Raw genomic sequence first — 23,171 nt, 5'->3', positions numbered from 1 at the left:
GGTGGAAAACTATTAGGAAGAATTTTAATATTTGTACTTGCAAATCTTTGTGAAAGTAAAAAAAAAAAAGACTTGTTATTTTCGTTTGATGTGAAGATTTAGAGTGACACCTTGAGTGAAGCTTTGTCCAAATATTCCTCCTAAAAAAGGCCTCTCACCTGTGTGTTTTCTTGTGAACACTTAAACCGACTAGTTGAACGAAACTTTTTCCGCATGTCTGACAAGAAAAAGGCCTCTCACCTGTGTGGATTCTCATGTGAACATTTAAATAACATAGTCGAGTGAAACCTTTTCCGCATGTCTGACATGTAAAAGGCCTCTCACCTGTGTGGGTTCTGGTGTGAACATTTAAAGAAGCAAGTCGAGTGAAACTTTTTCCACATGTCTGACAGAAAAAAGGCCTCTCTCCCTGTGTGGGTTCTGTAATGCTCTTTCAATTGACTCTGGTACTTCAAAGACTTTCCACAAACGTCACATTTTAAAGACATTTTCTTAGTGTCAGTGAAAGACTGACTCTCTGACCCAGTGGAGCTGCTTCCTTCCTGGTCTTTGGTCTGAACTACAGGAGAGATATGAAAGGAAAGCTGCTCAGTTCTTGGTTCTCCTTCATGTTCCTGAAGGGTAAAGGTCTCCATTAGAGCAACAGACTGCTTCTGGACAAGCTGCTCTCCCTCCTGACTGCTGCAGACATCCTCCTGATACATTCTAGTTGGTAAATGTTCAGGATCCTGCTGTTCATGTTTAAGCCTCAAATAATCTGGTTCCTCCTTTTGTTCCTCAATCAGTGGAAGTTCTGGGTCCTCTTGGTCTTCAATTAGTGGTTCCCGATCCCTTTGTTCCTCTTTAACCCATGAAGACTCTGGCTCCACATTTTCTTCTTTAATCAGGGAAGGATCTGGTTCCATCTGTTCCTCTTCAGACCACTGAGGTTCTGCTTCCTCCTGGTCATGAATGGACCTTCTCCTCTGGTTGCAGAGCTGTTGGATGGAAGAAGCTTCCTCCTCCATGGAGACATGTGGCTTCTGGAGGTCTGTGGGGACAAAGAAAGAGATAATTAATATAATTCAACTGATGACTGTCTAATGCTTCTCGGCCTTTTGGCTAAGATCAAGTGTAGTTTTATATCCGGCGGTGCCCCTCGAGGCAGCGGCTGCATACAGCTCCGACCAACTCTCGTCATTTTTCACAAAAAATGCCGCAAAACTCGTTAGAAATCTCTCATCTACCCAGCCGATCAGTACTTGACCGTGAGCGCCTGTTGGAGTTACCGTCATGTAGTGGTTTTGGACTTTTAACTACTGCTACATCGACTGTGTACGTGACTGCGGTGTTCTGCGGAGGTTATTATAACCGCGGTGTATGTACCTCCGAGCGCTAATTCAAAAGAGGCCACACGTGTTCTATACCGGACAATCTCTGAGCTGCAATCTACACATACGGAGGGCGTTTTTATCATTGCTGGCGATTTTAACCAGGCAAATATGAAAACAGTTCTCCATTTCTACCAACATGTGAATTTTGCAACTCGGGGAGAGAACACTCTAGACTTAGTTTATACAAATATTAAAGGCGCATTCAAGCAGCCCCCCGCCCCCACCTGGGCTCTTCAGACCATCTCTCTGTTATGCTAATTCCTGCATACAGGCCCCTGCTGATCAGAGCTAAACCTACAGTGAGGCAGGTGAGGGTGTGGACTGAGGGAGCAATGGAGGCGCTCCAGGACTGTTTTGAGTGCTCTGACAGGGACATGTTCAAAGCTGCAGCAACTTATGAGGACAAGATTGATATTGATGAGTACGCCATGACTGTGTCAGCCTACATCAACAAATGCATTGAGGATGTCAGCACAACAAAGACCATCATCACCCGAGCCAACCAACGACCCTGGATTACTGTGGAGGTCCGTCAAGCGCTAAAAGCGGAACTCAGACTTCAAGTCTGGTGACAAGGAGGCACTGAGGACAGCGAGAGCCAACTTGAACCGTGCCATCAGGCTAGCAAAGCGGAACCACAGTCAGAAAATCCAGGAGCTTTTCCATGACACCAGCAACACTAAGTTCCACCAAGTTCCTGGGGGTGCACATCACGGACAACCTCAGCTGGTCTGTGAACACCACAGGCATACGGGCGATCACCGAATACAACCCCCCGGTGGGTGAAGTTGATGCTGACTTCCTTAACGGACTAAATTAACTTCTTTGGGAGGTTTGAGGCACTATACAGTACTCCAGCAGTGAAAGCTGTTTCCCATCAGGAAGAGGAGCTACTCTGCCGTGACACCACGATGTGTGGAAGAAGAGTCAACCCGCGGAAGGCCCCAGGTCCCGACAACATATCTGGGCGGGTGCTCAAGGAGTGTGCAGGTCAGCTGGCTGATGTCCTCACAGACATTTTTAACACCTCGCTGGACCAAACCACAGTGCCAGCATGCTTCAAGTCTGCCTCCATAATTCCGGTGCCAAAGAAACCTCAAGTCATCTGTTTTAATGACTACCGGCCTGTTGCACTGACTCCCATCATGATGAAGTGCTTTGAAAGGCTGGTGAAAGAACATATCATCTCTAGTCTCCCCCCAACACTCGACCCGTTCCAGTTTGCCTACCGGCGGAACCGCTCCACTGAGGACGCCATCTCCTCCGCTCTTCACCTGAGCCTGGCACACCCGGAGGAGAAGAACACGCACGTGCGGATGCTGTTCCTGGACTTCAGTTCGCCGTTTAACACCATAATCCCACAGCATCTGGTGGGAAAACTGGAGCATCTGGGCTTCAACACACCCCTTCGCAACTGGCTGCTAGACTTCCTCACCAACAGACCTCAGTCAGTCCAGGTCGGACAGAACACCTCTGATGTCATCACCCTCAGCACGGGCTACCCTCAGGGCTGCGTCCTGAGCCCCCTGCTGTTCACCCTGATGACACATGACTGCGTCCCCAGGTTCACCACCAATTACATCGTGAAGTTTTGCAGACGACACAACGGTGGTGGGCCGGATCAGAGACGACAACGACCAGGACTACAGAGAGGAGGTGGAGCAGCTGGTGGGCTGGTGCAGAGACAACAGCCTTATCCTGAATGTTGAGAAGACGGAGATCATCGTTGACTTCAGGAAGAACCGCCCCCACCACGCTCCACTGCTCAACAGCTCAGCTGTGGAGGTGGTCAGCAGCACCAAGTTCCTGGGGGTGCACATCACGGACAACCTCACCTGGTCTGTGAACATCACGTCACTGGTGAAGAGGGCACAGAAACTACTGTACTTCCTGAGGAGGATGAGGAGAGCCCACCTGCACCCGCCCATCCTCACGACCTTCTACAGAAGCACCATAGAGAGCATTCTGACCAGCTGTCTCTCTGTGTGGTGTGGAGGCTGCAGTGCCTACGACTGGAAGAACGTGAGGACAGCGGTGAGGACAGCAGAAGGGATCATCGGGGCTCCTCTTCCCTCCATCAAGGACATCTCATCACAGCGCTGTGTGTCCCGAGCCCGTAACATCATCAAGGACCCCTCACACCCCACCGTGGACTGTTCTCCCTGCTGCCCTCTGGGAAGAGGTTCCGCAGCAGGTCCACCAGGTTCTGCAAAAGCTTTTTCCCTGCTGCCATCAGACTGTTGAACTGCTGCTGAACTATAACCCATAAACTCTGCACAACATTCACATATTTGCACATTTTGCATCATTGCATCTCCATCTAGCATTACAAATGCTGCAGAACTCTTAGTTTTTAAATTCTGTACATACAAATGTTTTTTTTTAAATTACTCACCTGTACACTGACTTTTCCTGCATTGTCTACATTTAAATTGTTCACTTTTAAATCAGTGCTGCACCTTATACTGTATTTTAAATCTACGGTAAATTACAAGCTGTATTCTTGCACAAATGCCCTTGCACAATCAATTCTGCACATACAAATGGTTTTAAAAATACTCACCTGTACACTGACTTCTCCTGCATTGTCTACATTTAAATTGTTTACTTTTAAATCACTGCTGCACCTTATACTGTAATTCAATTTTTACTGCAATTTTACAAGCTGTATGCAACGAAATTTTGTTCTGTACGCACTCTATGCATACAAAATGACAAATAAAGTTGTCTAAGTCTAGGTCTAAGTCATACATCAGCCTGGTTGTTCCTAGACTGTAGGCATCACAGTTCATCTAAAAATTAACTGTGGGTGGATGTCAACACTCAGACAAAAAGGTACCAGACCAGAAGCTAAAGACGCATTTACTATGTCAAGCACACAAGGACCAATGCACTGAAAACACACTTAAACAAGTACGCTGGAATAAAGTCCAGAGTTAGCTAACATGTCAAGTATAGCCAGAAAGACACTGTATAAAGATTTGCTGCCTGAATATAATTGCTCTCTTTTCCCGCTGCTACGTTGGAGCAGCATAGGGGAGAACACTCTCTTCCTGCTCTGGATCCACAGACTAGATGGAAGCTAAGTCTGCAGTCTAGGTTTTGTGTAACCAGACGCCGGAGTAAAGAATCCGTCTATGACAAAATCAGCCTGATGATTTTTCTCAGCTGTAGCAGGAAAGCTGAGAGGAGACAGTGAGTAGCGGTCTCCTCTGCTACGGCCAGATCCAGCTGAGAGGAAAGCTGATCTGAAGTCACCGACTGCAACCTGTACAGGTCCTCACCAGAAGCAGCTACACCAGGGAAGCTGAGCGGAGGTCCCCGCTTCCACAGCCTGAACTCACACCCTCCATGGAGCTGTGTTCAACTTGCCCAGACCTGGTTCCCCAAACAACGGCTGTTTTCCCTTTTGAGCTAGCAGCTGCTGAGATAACCAATTCTACCTTGGATTAATTCACTGCAACCAGACACAACGGGAGAAATCTGGCAAAGAAATTAAGAGAGAACGTTTAGAAGGTTTACTTTTTAATGGTGTTTTGGATAACTTTTGGATTAACCAATTAAGTGACCGATCACTATGGCGATCCCTAGCTTCCCGGAAGGAATAATCACATTAATAAAATCAAGTGTCCTAAGGTTGATTTTACTAAGCAAATCCTTCTTTAAAATGTTATTTCCCCAAAAAATGTTTCGTTTATCTCAGGATTTGCATTGTGAATGGGTTAAAACACATACCAAATGTTTCTAAATTAGTTAAGTTACTTTGGTTCTTTAACTCAGATCTGCAGTGAACCAGGATTCACTGAATCATTCTGATGATGGTTTTGAAATAGCTCGTTCTCAACAAATAAACGACTCTATGGTCATTTTCAGATGTCCTACAAAAATACAATTTGCTTTGATCGTCACTAATCGCCAAAAGTCTCTGTTGGAAACAAAAATCCACCTTCCTGAGTCCATCCCTGAAAACAGATGCTGCTTTTATCAGGGTTTTGTGGATTGAACCCGAATTCAGCCACACACAGACCCACAATTAAAGAGTCTTTATTGCAGGGTTTGAGCAGTGGATGAAAAAAAAAAAAACAGGAAACTATACCATACTGGAGCAGAAGTGTGAAGATGGCTGGAGCTGGACGGCGGAGCTGGTGAGGGAGCAGATGCTTGGCAGACGGAGGACGAGGAACACACGTAGACTGAGGGCATCTGAAGATTGAAGACGGACCAGCAGTGGGGAACAGACTGAGGGAGTTTATATAGGAGAGCTGGCAGGTGTATTGAGTCCAGGATAACTAGAGCAGCAGGTGAAACCGATCAGGCTTGGAGTGGGACTGAGCAGAGTGGAATGATCCGGAACGGTCCATGGTGAAACAGGAGGAACTGATCCCTGACAGCTTTATTCTTGGAAAATGCATTTTTGTTGCAAGATAGACCCCATGAATGTAATAAAACCCCACATGTAATTATTAAAAATTGAATAAAGTTACGCTCAAAAATATTATAAACTCTGGCAGATCTGGATTTTAAAGAGATTTTCATTTAAACAAGTAGGGAGACAGAGAGGCAGGTAGCCTTCAAAATATAACCATGTATAAATTGACACGATAGAGTAAAAAAGATGGACAAATTAGATAAAGGTTAAGAGAGACAAGATGGCTGCTCGTATAAAGCTGTATTCTGTGTTTTTAATGGAAAGCTAAGTGGAAGAAAGTCAGATTAATTTATGAGTTCACATACTTGGTAAATAAAGCTGGTTGTGAACATTTATTTTAAAGGTTTTTCATCTTTAAAGCTAGAAAGCAGCAGCTGAGGAGAACTGGGAGGATGTTAGTTTCAGGTGTGAACGGAGCCTGAGAGACTGAAGTGTGGTTGGAAAGCTGAGAGCTCAGATTAGAAACTGATCAAACTGATTTATCAGACACTTTTTGTAGCTTCATACCGATTCTGGTGGTGTTTATCTGGGGTCTCCAGTAGCTTTCCAGCAGTCTGGCGTCTTCCTCGTAGCGGACGATGGTTTTCTCAACCTCTGAGAAGATTTCTTCAGCAGCAGCAGTTAGTCGCTCTCTGATAAACTCTCTCAGATGCTGAACTGAAGACATTGTTGCTGAAACTACGCAAAGATTCAGCTGAGAAACGAAAACACAACCGTCTTCCTGCTGAGTCCGCTGTCGCTACCCGATCTGTAGCGGAGCACCATAGACATAATATAAGAGTCGATCCCGCATCGACCGCTTTCACCTATGTGCGCTGACGGGATTTGGGGGCGCCATCTTGGGGCGGTCGACAGCTCAGCTCAGTGCAGGCGCAGAATCAATTTTAATCAACTATAACTCGTTGAATATTGAACTTATTTGCACGTTTTTTTGTTGCTTAAAACTTTAAAACTATAGCTATTTTAATAAATGGTCCAGTGCGTTTAAATAATCTTAGTGGGTTTAAAAGTAATAGATTATTCTGACAGGATGTATGTTTCAAAACACAGCCACTCACACATTTTTATAAGTTTTTTATTACTACATAAACAAACACATTTGTACATGTACATATATATATATATATATATATATATATATATATATATATATATATATATATATATATATATATATATATATACAGAGTGCGAAATACGGGGGGGGTCCGGGGGGGCTCGACCCCCCCGATTAACCCATGAGAACCCCTGAAAGCCTCAAAAACAAAATTTAAAGGGGGCCTCAAATTGTGTCAAAAAAATAAAAAATGAAATATTTTTTTTTGTCACTAATGGTCACTAAAAAAATTTTAAGCTCAACATGTCCAGTATTTAAAATTCAAAACATTTATTCACAAATATCAGAATCAGACATACTTTAATGATCCCAGGGGGAAATATGTTCTGTTTTTTGCCAAGTGGAGCCAGCCAATCCTGTTTGCGTATGCAAATTAGGCATGTGCGTGCCAAACGGAAGAAAGACGTAATGCTGACAACAATTAATACTAAAAATTTTTAAATTTTAGTATTAGGAACTGATCTTATCTGTTGTGCCTGTGCACTTTATCTGTTTCACTGTTGGTGAATGAGAAACGTCCTCTCGAGTCCTTGTATGTCTGGTAAATGTGAAGAATTGACATTAAAGCCAACTTTGACTTTGACATTGTAATGTTATAGGCCTACTGCATATTGAGAAAATTTACATTGGTATTGCGCAACAATCGGGAGATGGGGACCCCCCCAAATATTGACAGGTATTTCGCACACTGTATATATATATATATATATATATATATATATATATATATATATATATATATATATATATATATATATATATGTACATTTATATACGTTCTAAAAACAACCCGTGATAGGCGAAATCCGTGAAGTAGTAACCTTTATTTATTTATTTTTACAATTATTCTTTCTATCTTTTTTTTTTTTTTTTTTTTTTTTTTTTTTACGAATAACTACTGTGCTGTAAAAAAAATAATTTTAATCATCAATACGAACTGAAGGCTTCAAATTGCGGAGATCAGCACCGCCTCACCGCGACCGAGTCATTTGATTAGAACGGGAGAAAATGAAATATGATTATGAAACAAAAAATAGAATGTGCAGTAGGACAAATAGTGATCATGTGTATTTCACTGACCGAGCCGTTGCACCCTGACTCCGCTGTGTAGCGTTTTTTTTTTTTTTTCTTTTCAGCCCGCGGTGCAGGTGTGTTTTTTTCTTTCGGGAGAAGAACATAGTTATCGGTAGTTGTTGTTGCTCTTTTTTCTTCTGGGCAAAAAGATTCTTATAAACCGACATGCCATCATCCATTATGTTTGAGAACTGTAATGAACGGCTCATCAATGCAAGTCCGTGAAGCAGCGAGACCGTGAAAGGAGAACCGCCTTCACGGAGCAGATACAATTTTGGAGAGACTTGGACGTGTAGACCTGTATCTCTCTACCTAATATTAGAAAAATCACATTCTAATCAAAATATAAGCAACATATTTTCATCTTAATTGTAAAAAAGTTATCCCTCGAGCCCTGACGTAGATAGTCCTTCGATTTAAACAAAAATCAGCCGCACAGTGCTGAGGCATCATTAGTGTGTTCAGCTTGAATCAGCAGGATTGGGTAGCAGGTCGACTGCCCCAAGATGGCGGCCGTAAATCCTGCGCAGCAACAGTCAATGCGGGGTCTACTCAAGCACGATCCGTTCCATCAGCTCATTTGCGCACGCGCGAACAGAATAACTTCCGGGTGGCCAAAAATAATGTAATTACGGTACTGGAAATAGTTATTTCTATCCTTAAATCATTAAAAAATGCTAAACTACATCATATTGAAAATATTGAAGACTTTTCTGGAAGAAATCGATGTGTTTTATATTCTCTATTTACAAATTAGACGTCATCATCGGATATGCTTAGAAGTCCGGGAATATATTATTGCGTAACGTTTATCTGTATTGTCTGAATAATGAATAATTGAACTTTATTGATCTCACAATGGAGAAATTCACTTCTGCATCTTAACCCATCCCCTTGGGGAGCAGTGGGCTGCCACTGTGCGCCGCCTGGGGAGCAATCAGGGTTTAAGGGTCTTGCTCAGGGACCCAGAGTGCAGGCAGTGGGGATCGAATGGGGAGTGAACCCGCGGAAGGCCCCAGGTCCCGACAACATGCCTGGGCGGGTTCTCAAGAAGTGTGCAGGTCAGCTGGCTGGTGTCCTCACAGACATTTTTAACACGTCGCTGGACCAAGCCACAGTGCCAGCATGCTTCAAGTCTGCCTCCGTCATTCCGGTGCCAAAGAAACCTCAAGTCACCTGTTTCAATGACTACCGGCCTGTTGCACTGACTTCCATCATGATGAAGTACTTTGAAAGGCTGGTGAAAGAACACATCATCTCCAGTCTCCCCCCAACACTCGACCCGTTCCAGTTTGCCTACCGAAGGAACCGCTCCACTGAGGACGCCATCTCCTCTGCTCTTCACCTGAGCCTGGCACACCTGGAGGAGAAGAACACGCACGTGCGGTTGCTGTTCCTGGACTTCAGTTCAGCGTTCAACACCATCATCCCACAGCATCTGGTGGGAAAACTGGAACATCTGGGCTTCAGCACACCCCTACGAAACTGGCTGCTAGACTTCCTCACCAACAGACCTCAGTCAGTCCGGGTCGGTCAGAACACCTCTGATGTCATCACCCTCAGCATGGGCTCCCCTCAGAGCTGCGTCCTGAGCCCCCTGCTGTTCACCCTGATGACACACGACTGCGTCCCCAGGTTCACCACCAATCACATCGTGAAGTTTGCAGACGACACAACGGTGGTGGGCCTGATCAGAGACGACAACGACCAGGACTACAGAAAGGAGGTGGAGCAGCTGGTGGGCTGGTGCAGAGACAACAGTCTGATCCTGAATGTGGAGAAGATAAAAGGAGATCATCGTTGACTTCAGGAAGAACCGCCCCCACCACGCTCCACTGCTCATCAACAGCTCAGCTGTGGAGGTGGTCAGACGCACCAAGTTCCTGGGGGTGCACATCACGGACAACCTCAGCTGGTCTGTGAACACCACATCACTGGTGAAGAGGGCACAGAAACTATTGTACTTCCTGAGGAGGATGAGGAGAGCCCAACTGCACCCGCCCATCCGCACGACCTTCTACAGAAGCACCATAGAGAGCATTCTGACCAGCGGTCTCACTGTGTGGTGTGGAGGCTGCAGTGCCTCTGACTGGAAGAACGTGAGGAGAGTGGTGAGGACAGCAGAAGGGATCATCGGGGCTCCTCTTCCCTCCATTAAAGACATTTCATCACAGCGCTGTGTGGCCCGAGCCCGTAACATCATGAGGTTCCGCAGCTTCTGCTGCAGGTCCACCAGGTTCTGCAAAAGCTTTTTCCCTGCTGCCATCAGACTGTTGAACTGCTGCTGAACTGCTGAACTATAACCCATAAACTCTGCACAACATTGGCATATTTGCACATTTTGCATCATTGCATCTCCATCTAGCATTACAAATGCTGCAGAACTCTTAGTTTTTAAGTTCTGTACATACAAATGTTTTTTTTTTTAACAAAATACTCACCTGTACACTGTGACTTTCTCCTGTATTGTTTACATTTCAATTGTTTTACTTTTAAATCAGTGGTGCACCATATACTGTATTTTAAATCGAATTTAAAACAAAACTTCGACCTTATGAGGATATCGAAAATATGCCGACAACTACTTCTGGGGATAACGTAATGAAGGCATAAACACAGCTGGGAAGTGGAACCAAAGTTACTTTTGATGATTGTGCGGCTACAAGTACTGACATTTTTTGTTTCAGGTGTGGCACAAAAGGCCATAAAGCAAGCACATGCAGATGTGGAGATGTAAGGATGCAAGAGCAACTTCACACATGCAGGTGCAACTTCACACATCATCACAGACATCACAAAGTTTCAATGGTTTGATAGCAGTTTCCAAGCCGACACACACTGTGTGGAATTGGCTGATGGTACGAGGTGCAACGGAGTCGCTAAAAGCAGAGGAGAAGCTGGAGTGTGTTTAGTGGACAGCACTGGACGACGTTTCAAAGCAACGCTAAGGAACGCGCTGTACATCCCTACATATCCACAGGACATCTTCTCTGTGAAGGCAGCAACTTTGAACGGAGCAACCGTGATCTTCAGAGAGGGGAAGAACGTTCTGCTACATAAACTGAATTTCCCATACACATGCACAATAAACTGTACTATTTGCACACAATAGACAATGAATGTGATGACCAATGTGGGAAATGTTCAAATTTGCAGACATGGTATAATATACTAGGTCATTGCAACTAAGGAGATGTAATTAAATTAGAGAATGATGTGAACGGTATGCAAATTAAAAATAGAGAAGACAAACGTACCCCGACGTATGAGATTTGCACACAAGGCAAGTTTATTGAGACTAGAAATCGAGAGCCTGATGCTAGAGCCAAAGCAGCTTTAGATATGGTACACACTGATCTAGCAGGACCTATAGATCCAATGTCTAAAGACGGACATAAATATGCATTCTTTCACAGATGATTATTCCAGTGCTATTTTTGTATACTTCTTGAGAAACAAGAGTGACACAACAACCGCCACAGAGAAATTCCTTGCGTATATAGCACCATATGGGAGAGTTAAATGTATCAGATCTGATAATGGGACAGAGTTCCTAGGAAAGGAGTATCAGGCATTATTGAGGAGAAATAGTACTAGACATAAGACCTCTGCACCATACTCTCCGCACCAGAACGGCACTGTGGAACGAAACTGGTGAACTTTATTTGACATGGATAGATGCATGCTAATAGAAAGTGGGTTGCCAAAAACTTTGTGGACCTATGCAGTCCAGACTGCGGCTGTAGAGAGAAACAGATGTTTTAATAACCAAACTAAACAGACAGCTTACTTCATGTTAACAGGCAAGCAATAGAACATTTCTAGAATGCAGGAATTTGGTATTACGTGTTATGAGATGTGAGTTGAGATGTGAGAACCGCATTTTTTGTAGGTTATGACAAGAATAGTCCGGCATATATGATTTACTATCCTGATAGTGGGAAAATACAGAAGCGCAGACTAGTTAAGTTTTTACTAAGAATGAGTGCTGAAGCGAACGAAATACTTATTGATGATGATTTTGTATATGAACAAACTTTCCAAACAATCCGAGTGGCGGTCTTTACTAGTGAGATGGACAGGTAATTATGGAGAGTGTGGATATAACAGAATTTAACTAGTGGACGCAGGCTATTGTGTACCAAAGAAAGCGGTAAAAACCGTATGACCTCCCGTCACCCAAAACCCTTTCTGCCCTCTCACGTCTCACCTATAAAGCCTTCCCCTCCACACCGCCACCAGTGGTAGAGCAGAATATAGGTCAGTGTGTCAACCTAAACAAAACACCACCACCCAAAACAAATAAACCAGAAACAAACCATACCTAAACACCAACAACTATAAATGGCTCCTACAATAAGTATGTTAAGAAAATACTTGAGAGATTTGACATAAAATGTGCATAAACCGACGCACTGTTGGCTTCATACTTTAGACCTTGTGCCGACATATGGCATTGATTGTGAAGAAGTAACAATATTTCCTCACAACCCGGTCATATCTGACCATTTTTTAATAACCTTTGAGTTTAATTTAACTAAGTTATCCACCCCCAAAAGAGGGTTCCATTATAGTAGATCTTTATCGGATAATACTGTATCAAAACTTAAAGAGTCTGTCCCCCTTTTAATATCCTCTGTATTGCAGAAATGCCCTGTAGGTGGCAGCAATGGTGTTTCTTCCCATTCACAAATCGACACCTATGTTAATGGTGTACTTCCTCATTGCATTCTGCATCAGACAATGTAGCTCCCTTGAAAAGGAAGGTGATAATTCACAGGAAGCTGGCTCCCTGGTTTAATGGGGTACCGCGCGCGAGCTATTTTTAGAAACACAACGTCACGATGACGTCACATCACGTGGTACGCAGTGGGGCAAACTCCGGAAAGCCGCCGTTGTTTTGCTGTAAAAGAGACGTGCGTTAGCCTAGGTTTTACTCGTTAAAACGACTGCTTTTTCCAAATCTAAGACCATGGTTTTTAAACATTGTTGCTATGGAACGTGCAACAGCGACTCGAGTTACGCTGATCGGCCGCATATGAAGGATGTTTTCTTCAAGACTGCCAAGGAGAAATGTGTGCGCTGGGACCGGGGCGGTCGGCCTACACAACAGTTCAACCCGGAAAAAGTTACCAAATTCAAGTACATATGTAGCAAGCATTTTGTCGGAGGAAAGGGCACAACCGAAGAACATCCTGACCCAATTCCAGCGACATCAAGTCAAGGTAAGAGTATTTTGGTGGCCGACATGTTAATAAAGTAGCGCCTGCTACCATGACAGCATATAGGCTATAGTGGTAGCAGGCGCTAACATGATAGCCTGCTACCAGGCTTACTCAAAAACATTTCAAATGAGACAAACATTAAACATATACCCATTCCTGGACGGTGATTGCTAACAACAACAAAAAAAAAAAAAACGGCCGACGCTGCCATGATCGCCGCGCAGGAAAAAAAAAACAAAGCTTACCGTTCATCAACTCGGCCAGTTTTCCAGTCTTTTTAAGCCCTCAAACCTCAAGCCATCGTTTGAGCTGAAGGTTGGTGTGTTCTTCGACAGTGCGACCAGTAATCCGTGTGCCTGGGACATCGTCTTGGGAAAGTTTAACGGCTGTAAAGTCGGTCATATCGCTGTTTCTGTTGCGCTTGTAATAGCTGGGTTATCCGTGCTTTCTCTCCTGTATGCCCTACCTAAGCGGCAAAAGGGGCGTTGCTCTTGAGACGGTGTCGTCACGTGCGCGGTACCGCATTCGGAGCTGCATTCCTTGAAGCACAATGTTAGGAAAATGGAGAGAAAATGGCGCTCTACACTCTAATAATAAATCTTCTTCAAACACTAGGGTCACTTGTGGAGTACCACAGGGTTCAGTCCTTGAACCAATTCTATTTACTATATATATGCTTCTTATTGGCAAAATTATCAGACAGCATGAGATTAATTTCCACTGTTATGCTGATGACACTCAGTTATATTTATCCATAAATCCTGATAAATCCAATCAATTACTTGATGACATCAAAAGCTGGATGACTTTAAATTTTCTGCATTTAAATTCTGACAAGACAGAAGTTGTAATCTTTGGACCAGAGTCATCAAAAAATAAACTTCTTAACCAATCACTTAATCTGGATGGCATTAACTTGACCTCTGGTAATAAAGTAAAAAATCTTGGTATTATTTTTGACCAAGACATGTCATTTAAATCCCATATTAAACAGGTTTCCAGAGTTTCCTTTTTTCACCTCAGGAATATCGCCAAAATTAGAAACATTCTGTCCACATTCTGTATAATCTGATTGAACTTGACTTTGTAAAGTGCCTTGAGATGACATGTTTCATGAATTGGCGCTAAATGAATAAAATTGAATTGAATTGAAAATTGTAAGTCCAGAAGAACTCCTTGTGAACAAAAATTAAACTACACTGATGACCCTGAGGATCTGAGTGATGTCAGAAAATACAGAGAGGTAGTAGGTAGTTTAATCTATCTGGCAATATGCACAAGACCAGACTTAAGTTTTGTAGTGAGCAAACTATCACAGTATTTCACAAAACCTACCACAGAACAGTGGAGCACTGTCAAGCATGTTTTAAGATATTTAAAAGGGACAAAAGACAAAGAACTGTGTTAAAAAAGGGTGAAAAAGATAACTTGATTCATTAATATAGTGACGCGGATTGGGCAACTGATGTAACTTATAGGCGGAGTACTACAGGCTACTGTAGTACTGTGTTAGCCTAAATAAAAATGGTCCACTGGTCTCATGGAAGAGCAAAAAGACAGCCTACTGTTGTACTGTCAACTTGTGAAGCAGAGTATATGGCTTTAGCTGTAACTGTACAGGAATGTTTGTTTCTACAGCAATTATTAGAAAACACTGATGGTCAGAAATATGAATCGAGAGTGTATGTGAACAATCAGGGTGCCATTGCTTTAGCAAAAAATCCTGTGAATTGACAACGATGTAAACATGTGGAGATAAAATTTTATTTTGTGAGATCTGTAATCAAGGAGGGCAGAATTAATCTTGGATACTGTCCAACTGATGATATGGTTGCGGATGTGTTAACAAAACCAGCAACAAAGTTCAAGTTAATGAAATTTAACTCATTTATGTTTGGTGTATGAATTTTGTATTGAAATTATGAAATAGAAATGTGAGAGCAAGTGGGGGTTTGAGATTTATAAATATTGTGCTCTCATTTATATTTGATCTGTTTATTTTAGTTTAGTTTGGAACCAAGCAATCATATTGCAGAGTGTATGTCATGTGACCTAGTTAGTGACAGAATGAATGCACATGTGTCTGTTTAAATCTAATGTGCCAGTCAGAAAGAAACTGGTAAACAGTACATTATTCAAAATAGGTAAACATAACACTGGCAGATGTGAATACTGTGAGCAACAAGAGACAGTTGAACACGTTATGGTTCACTGTAAGAAGTATAAAAGAGAGAGGAGGGAAATGGTTCAAAATCTAAAAAAAGGAAAGAATACACTTTGATTTAATAGAAATACTTAGAAAAACTCAAAAGATAAGTGTTATGTAGTTATTTTTCATTATCTTAGATTAATTAATGTAATTGAGAAGATTTGAATCTTATTTTGGTTTTGTTGATTTTGTTTTGTTAATTTGATTGTGACTTGTTTTGTTCAGTATAAATAAGTAGTAGCCATTCTGATCCACACTCCATACCAGTTGGTGGCGCTAATGCACCATTTCGTTGTGTGCCAACCGCCAATAGAGAAGAAGAAGAAGAAGAAGCAGAAAAAGCAGAAAACGCAGAAAGAAACTGGCCAGGTCCTTACCTCTTCCCAAATGCGCAGCCACCTCGATCCTCCGGGTTCTTTGTCCTTGTGTTGCTGTGAGGCCAGAAGCGGGAGTGTTGGTGAAGCTGAAAGAGAGCAGCAGCTGCTGCAGGTGATGAAGTCTGGAAAGAAGTCCAGCAGCTGGAGGCACAGCGGAGAAACTGGAGGGAAGCAGGAACTCAAAGAGCGGCAGGACGCAGCAGAGGAGACACCGATGATGGGGGATGTTTTCCAGCCCAGAGTTCTGCTGCACCGATTAGGTTTGGAGATTTCCTTCTTCATGCTAACTGTGTGGATGGAGCTAAAGTTTAGGAGCCGTTTTCAGCAGCTGATGGATTCCTCCTCTTCATCAGAACTCGTTGCAGGGTTTCCCCTGAAAACTGGCTAAGCCTGCAGCACATGATCAGCTAGCATGTAGCAAAGAGGATGCTAATGCTAGCTTAGCATGTAGCACATGGGATGCTAATGCTAGCTTAGCATGTAGCACATGGTATGCCAATGCTAGTTTAACCTGCAGCACATGGGATGCTAGCTTAGCATGTAGCAAAGAGGATGCTAATGTTGGCTTAACATGTGGCACATGAGATAATGCTAGCTTAGCATGTGGCACATGAGATGCTAATAAAAGGTTAGCATGTAGCATAGGAGGTAGAGCTTTATACGAGCGGCCATCTGTATCTCTTAACCTCTCTTATTTATCCATCTTTTTGTGCTATCGTGTATCTTTATACATGGTCATTTTCTGAAGGCTAGCTGCCAATTCCTTTAAATTCTAGATCTGCCAGATCCAATGCTATATCCGGTAGGCCATGGTTTCCCAAAGTGTGGGGTGCGCACCCCTGGGGGTGCGCGAGGCGAAAACTGTAATGGCGTCTGACCGTGTTTTTTTTTTCCCCCACACAATAAAGATGTGTCAATAAGCATTTCTTTTGTAAAGCTCAAAAAACTTAATTTAATCAATAAATAAAAACGTATTTTAATGATTCTTATTAGACTTTATTGCTAAATGCTGTTAAACACTAACTGTTCCTTTTTAAATCAGATTACTTTGGGGTCATACCAGAAGTAATGTGTGGCTTCCGGGGAGAGGAGTCGTGATTCGGGGGACTGGCGGAGTGAAAGCTGTCCCGTCCTGTTCATCCTAAAATAAAGTGTTAGCAGCAAAACCTCGGTCTGGTGCTTGGGTGTCATAACGGAACGATACAGTATTAACACGAAAATGTTAATAAACTGTATTTATTTAGAAGAAATCTTCTTCTACGCTTCATTTTAAGATGAAAAATCTGCAGTGCTGTATATGCGCATATGGTTTGTGGTCTCTGCTTCAATAATTCTCGCAAATATGCTCAATAGGCTGGAATCAGGGGAACAGGTCATTAAAGAGGAGAGGAAGACAGTGAGAGAGAAATGGGATACCGCGCGCAAGCTATTTTTAGAAACACAACATCACGATGACGTCACATCACGTGGTACGCAGTGGGGCAAACTCCGGAAACCCGCCGCTGTTTTGCTGTAAAAGAGACGTACGTTACCCTTGGTTTTACTCGGTAAACGACTGCTTTTTCCAAATCTAAGACCATGGTTTATAAACATTGTTGCTATGGAACGTGCAACAGCGACTCGAGTTACGCTGATCGGCCGCATATGAAGGATGTTTTCTTCAAGACTGCCAAGGAGAAATGTGTGCGCTGGGACCGGTGCGGTCAGCCTACACAACAGTTCAACCCGGAAAAAGTTACCAAATTCACCTACATATGTAGCAAGCATTTTGTTGGAGGAAAGGGCACAACCGAAGAACATCCTGACCCAATTCCAGCGACATCAAGTCAAGGTAAGAGTATTTTGGTGGCCGACATGTTAATAAAGTAGCGCCTGCTACCATGACAGCATATAGGCTATCATGGTAGCAGGCGCTAACATGATAGCCTGCTACCAGGATAGCTTACTCAAAAACATTTCAAATGAGACAAACATTAAACATATACCCATTCCTGGACGGTGATTACAAACAACAACAAAAAAAAAACGGCCGACGCTGCCATGATCGCCGCGCAGGAAAAAAAAAATCAAGGCTTGCCGTTCATCAACTCGGCCAGTTTTCCAGTCTTTTTAAACCCTCGACACTCAAGCCATCGTTTGAGCTGAAGGTTGGTGTGTTCTTCGACAGTGCGACCAGTAAACCGTGTGCCTGGGACATCGTCTTGGGAAAGTTTAACGGCTGTAAAGTCGGTCATATCGCTGGTTCTGTTGCGCTTGTAATAGCTGGGTTATCCGTGCGTTCTCTCCTGTATGCCCTACCTAAGCGGCAAAAGGGGCGTTGCTCTTGAGACGGTGACGTCACGTGCGCGGTACCCCATTGGAGGCAACAGAGGAGAGAATCGCAACGGATCCGGGAGAAGAAACCGAGCAAGAATCAGAAAATGCCTCTTCCTCTCTCCAGACTTTACGTCAGCAGAGGAAACATTTACAAGATTAAATTGAGTGACTCTGTCTCTATGGGTCGTGACCAAAAGAACGAGATCCCGGATACAAGCGGCTGAAATGAGTTTTCTCCGTAGTGTGTCTGGGCTCTCCCTTAGAGATAGGGTGAGGAGCTCAGTCATCCGGGGAGGACTCAGAGTAGAGCCGCTGCTCCTCCACGTCCAGAGGAGCCAGTTGAGGTGGCTCGGGCATCTGGTCAGGATGCCTCCTGGACGCCTCCCTGGTGAGGTGTTCCAGGCACGTCCCACCGGGAGGAGGCCCAGGGGAAGACCCAGGACATGCTGGAGGGACTGTGTCTCCCGGCTGGTATTATCGGTATTCTGGTTTGCAAAATCGATATACCTCCCTACCCCTAGGGGGCGTTGTTACTGTTTACAGCGAGGAAGAATTTGCATAATAGGATAGTCTGTATTGATCTCACAATGGAGAAATTCACTCGTCACATCGGCTCATACAAGAAGGTGCAGAGTAGGGAAGGTGCATTCAGTTATATACAGTGAATCTTCATATATACAATGAATCAAAAAGAATACCAAAAAATACAAAAAGAAATAGGAATGGGCATATGATGTCTTATTTATATATTTGACTGCTTGGCTGCTTTTGATGAGAGCGACAGTCTTGGAAAAAATTACAAAGGTTTTTGTTCCCACCTGGCAAGAAGAACAGGGACATGTCAGTCCATTCTTCCTTAAAAGACCCTTTTTTTGTCTACTTTCCTAATTTTTGAGCACGCCATTTCACTTTTCTTTCACCAGTTCACCGCAGTTTTTCCAGCAGTCAACTCTTTCTCTGCTCTTTCTTTTGTCTTCTCCTTATTTCCCACTGCCTGGCTTGCCACAGGTTTGCCTGCTGTCTGTGTGGATAAAATGCTAGCAGCAGCAACCCTGACTGACACAGCTCATTGGCTAATTTGCATCACATGCAGCCTGTTGCCGGACGCTCCGGAGGACTTTAACCTATTAACATTATTGCCCATATTTGGGCCATTTGGCCCCAGTATCAGTGATCGCGACGGCAATTTGTTTTTATTTCTTTACTGATTAATGCTAAATTAATGAAATCACCACAAACTTATTAGTTTTAGTTATAGCTAATGATCCACTGATTTTTCCTTGTTGACTTCTCCTTTAAGTTCCAACTCTCAAAAACTTACATTACTGCTATAGGGTTATTTCCGGCCAATAATCACCCTGATGGGGTTGATCAAAACATTGTTCCTTTAAGCCAGGCCAATAACGGCCCGAATGACTGCCCATTACAGAGGAGTGGACAAGTTTCGGTCTAATTTGCATGTCATCTAAGCCATTACAAGTTCATCTAAGCCATTACAACTGCCTTTGTTGGGCAGTAGTATAGACCAATTCATTGTTATTATTTTGATCCCGTTTTTTCGCGCATGCGCACCGGACTGGTAGGCAAAAGGCGAACAGAATGGCGGACAAAAACAAAGAAATAAATATTTTTAGATTAGTCACTGTAAAGTAGCTCTAAATCAACAATTGAATATATATTCAGTTACTGGATGCATTGTCTTGTTAATCCTTTTCACAGACTCATGCCAGAGGGTTTGCATACATTGTACATGTACGTATATTATTACGAAACGAACCTTTACGTCTTGACTTAAGTATATATCCTAATTTTTATTTATATAATTGTTTAGGTAGAACAATAACTAGTGAGAAATTAAGTTGTATTTACCGGAGGTGAAGTGTGGACTGTAAATTCTGTCGTGGTATGATGGCTCCCCCAGTCAAAAACAGTACTGATTTTGCTTACCAGCGGGACCTGGATGTTGCTCGAGATGTCACGCGTGAATTGGTCTATAAAGCCTGATACTCCACATTACTCCAGAATCTTTGAATTGAGAAAGCTTCCGATATGGAAGTGAAACGTCTTCAAACTTCGGAAACAAGTCCAGTTGTTTTGTTTTTTACTTTTTTTGGAATCATATTCTGGTGCGTTTGCCCTGGGTTCCTTCTAATGCAAGAAAATGCTAGACCTCATGTGGCTGGAGTGTGTCAGCAGTTCCTGCCAGATGAAGGCATTGATGCTATGGACTGAACTGCCCATTCTTCAGACCTTAATCCAGCCGAGCATATTTGGGACATCATGTCTCGCTTCATTCACCAACGCTACGTTGTTCCACAGACTGTCCAGGAGTTGGCGTATGTGTTAGTCCAGGTCTGGGAGGAGATCCCTGAGGAGACCCTTATCAGGAGCTGCCCAGGCGTGGTATGGAGGTCATATAGGCACGTGGACTGTTCTTCTATTGAACTGTTTGCCTGATGTGGGGAAAAAAAACGTCAATCAATAGTATGTCATTATTGAATTGTCATCCGGCCCAAGTGTGGAGGACACTTAAACCCGCAAACTTGACCTCCTTTTAGATGAAACATAACTAATTTTAGATGAACCGTGTGACTCCTTGAGTCCAGGATCTCCAGGAACAACCAGGCTGGTGCATGAGACAGTCATCAGTTGAATTATATTAAATCATCTCGTTCTTTGTCCCCACAGAAATCCAGATCGTATCTCCATGGGCTAAATGGGAACAAAGGGAACCAGAACCACTAACTGAAGGGCAAGAAGACCCAGAATTTCCACTGATTGAGGAAGAAAAGGAGGAACTAGATTCTTCAAGATTTAAACATGAACAGATCTTTGAGCCCAAAGATCAAGAAGGAAGCGGCTTCACCGGGTTAGAGAATCGGTCTTGTATGTACGCAAAGAAGAGATCTTTAAAATGTGATGTTTGTAGAAAGTTTTGGAAGACGAAGGGTCATTTAAAAGCTCATCACAGAACCCACACTGACAATAAGTGTTTTGCTTGTCCAACATGGGGTAAAAGTTTCAATCGACTGGGTGCTTTAAATGTTTACAAGTGTACCCATAGAGCTGAGAGACCAATTCCTTGTCTGACATGTGGAAAACATTTCACTCGACTGGGCGCTTTAAAAGTTCACACCAGAACCCACACAGGGGAGAGGCCTTTTTGTTGTCTGACATGTGGAATATATTTTAGTCAACTAGGCAGTTTAATAGTTCACACCAGAATCCACACAGGGGAGAGACCTTTTTCTTGTCAAACATGTGGTAAAAGTTTCAGTCAAGTGGGTGCTTTAAATGCTCACAAGAGAACCCACACAGGTGAGAGGCCTTTTACTTGTCAGACATGTAGAAAATGTTTCACTCAACTGGGTGCTTTAAATGCTCACAAGAGAACACACACAGGTGAGAGGCCTTTTACTTGTCACACATGTAGAAAAAGTTTCACTCAACTGGGTGCTCTAAATGCTCACAAGAGAACACACACAGGTGAGAGGCCTTTTACTTGTCACACATGTGGAAAAAGTTTCACTCAACTGGGTGCTCTAAATGCTCACAAGAGAACCCATAGGTGAGGCTACTTGTCAAACATGTGGAAAATGTTTCACTGCCGGTCCAAGTTTGAATATTCATATGAAACAAAAACACCAAATTAAGAGGTAATTCTTTGGACAAATATTTAAATAGCTCATCAAATAAATGTGTGTGTCAGGAAACTTCGAGCTGTGGACTTGTTTTAGTTAATTGGACTCACCTGCTTTCCCTTGATTAGCACCTGTATTTAAGTTCCATTTGTTTGTTTCCCCATTGTCGGGTCATTCTGCATTCTCCTGCCTTTCTGCATTTAGCCTGTGTACATCCTGTGTGCTCCCCTGCGTTGTCTCCTTATGTTGAAGCCTGTACTCCTGCGTCCTGTAAGTCTTCCTTTCGATTAAAGTCTCCTTTTGCACCATGCGCCTGTCTCCGCTTTGTTGCCACTTAGGTCCTCGCCGCACGCGCAGTGTGACAGTCTGTGAATGTTTTTTTTTTTAATACTTTTGTCAACGTATCAAATAAAAGTGCAAGGGGTTCTGTCATGGTTTTTAGGTGTTTAACCCACATGCAGACCACTCAAGAGACAGAGCAATTTAGGATGTTTATTTAGACACACAGTTTGTAGTAAGATGACTGAGTGGATAACCCACGGTAAAGCAGCGGCAGAACGAGCTCAAGCGATATGTGGACATGATGCAAAGAATTAGACAACGCATAGAGTACGAAGGTGCGAGAGTGGGGGTGAGCACTAACCGCCGGACACTGACACCTAGCCGGGGGGAGTGAGTGGAGAGGCGGATTCAGTGAGAGACCTCTTGAGATGGCAGCAGGTGAAAGAGCGGCAGATGGGCCGGCGGGTAAAGTCCGTGAGGGGCCTGAACAGCAGTGGCGAGAGAAATGGTCTGGGGACAGCTGAAGGAACCAGGGAGATGCGGTGGGAGTCCTTAAACCGACTGTAACACCAAGGGAGCGCAACAGTGGACCTGGAGTGAGAGGAAGCATCTGGAACGGGATTCAGGGTGATCAGAACCGGATGGTTTGTCTTGAGCACGAGAGAATGCTCGGAGTGGGATCCAGAGCGTGGAGTGACCACAATAGGTTAACACTCTGGCGTCCTTCAGCTGTCGGCTCGCAGTTTAAATACCGCATAGCGCTGTCGAACAAGCCGCAGGTGGGCGTGGCACGCACAACTACAGTCAGCTGTGGAGAGAGCAGAGATGGCAGAACAAGCAGAAAGCTGCACGGCGCAACCTGCTCAGTCCTGACAGGACCATCCACCAGCAATTTCTTAACATTTTTTTCAATTAGGTTTTATTTATATAGTGCCATTTCACAACACCAGTCATCTCAAAGCACTTTACAAAGTCATTTAGACTGCAGGTCTACTGGTGGTTCCTAGACTAATTCTTAAAACTTTCCTTTTTGACAAAGCTTAAAGTTAGTGGCTTATTTTACCCTGAGCTACCTCTATAGTTATGCCGCTATAGGCTTAGGCTGCTGGAGGACATCAGGGTCTATTT

At 43.5% G+C, this 23,171-nt stretch overlaps 1 protein-coding gene and 1 long non-coding RNA gene across 3 annotated transcripts in view; one reads left to right on the top strand and one right to left on the bottom strand.

Moving 5' to 3' along the window:
* The window catches only part of LOC118561409 (oocyte zinc finger protein XlCOF19-like), a 31,685-nt gene extending 9,614 nt beyond the window's left edge, over window positions 1–22,071 (top strand). Inside the window, exons 1-2 of one of the 2 annotated variants that reach the window (XM_036133445.1) lie at window positions 16,015–16,064; window positions 20,809–22,071. In XM_036133445.1, coding sequence (XP_035989338.1) covers window positions 16,019–16,064; window positions 20,809–21,692 — 930 coding nt within the window. In that variant the 5' untranslated portion in view covers window positions 16,015–16,018 and the 3' untranslated portion in view covers window positions 21,693–22,071. Of the gene's footprint in view, window positions 1–16,014; window positions 16,065–20,808 lie in introns of those variants that run through there. The other variant, XM_036133443.1, reaches the window with a different exon arrangement.
* Window positions 297–6,563, bottom strand: LOC118561411. The gene is made up of 2 exons (XR_004930037.1): window positions 6,310–6,563; window positions 297–1,030 (listed from the first exon to the last, which is right to left on the bottom strand). It is a non-coding gene; the product is annotated as an uncharacterized LOC118561411 (long non-coding RNA).
* Window positions 22,072–23,171: the final 1,100 nt, after the last annotated feature.

This window comes from Fundulus heteroclitus, unplaced genomic scaffold, assembly GCF_011125445.2.
Source record: "Fundulus heteroclitus isolate FHET01 unplaced genomic scaffold, MU-UCD_Fhet_4.1 scaffold_625, whole genome shotgun sequence".
Lineage (NCBI taxonomy): Eukaryota > Metazoa > Chordata > Actinopteri > Cyprinodontiformes > Fundulidae > Fundulus > Fundulus heteroclitus.
The sequence above is the reverse complement of the archived record's forward strand: the minus strand, read 5'-3'. Positions and strand labels throughout refer to the sequence as shown.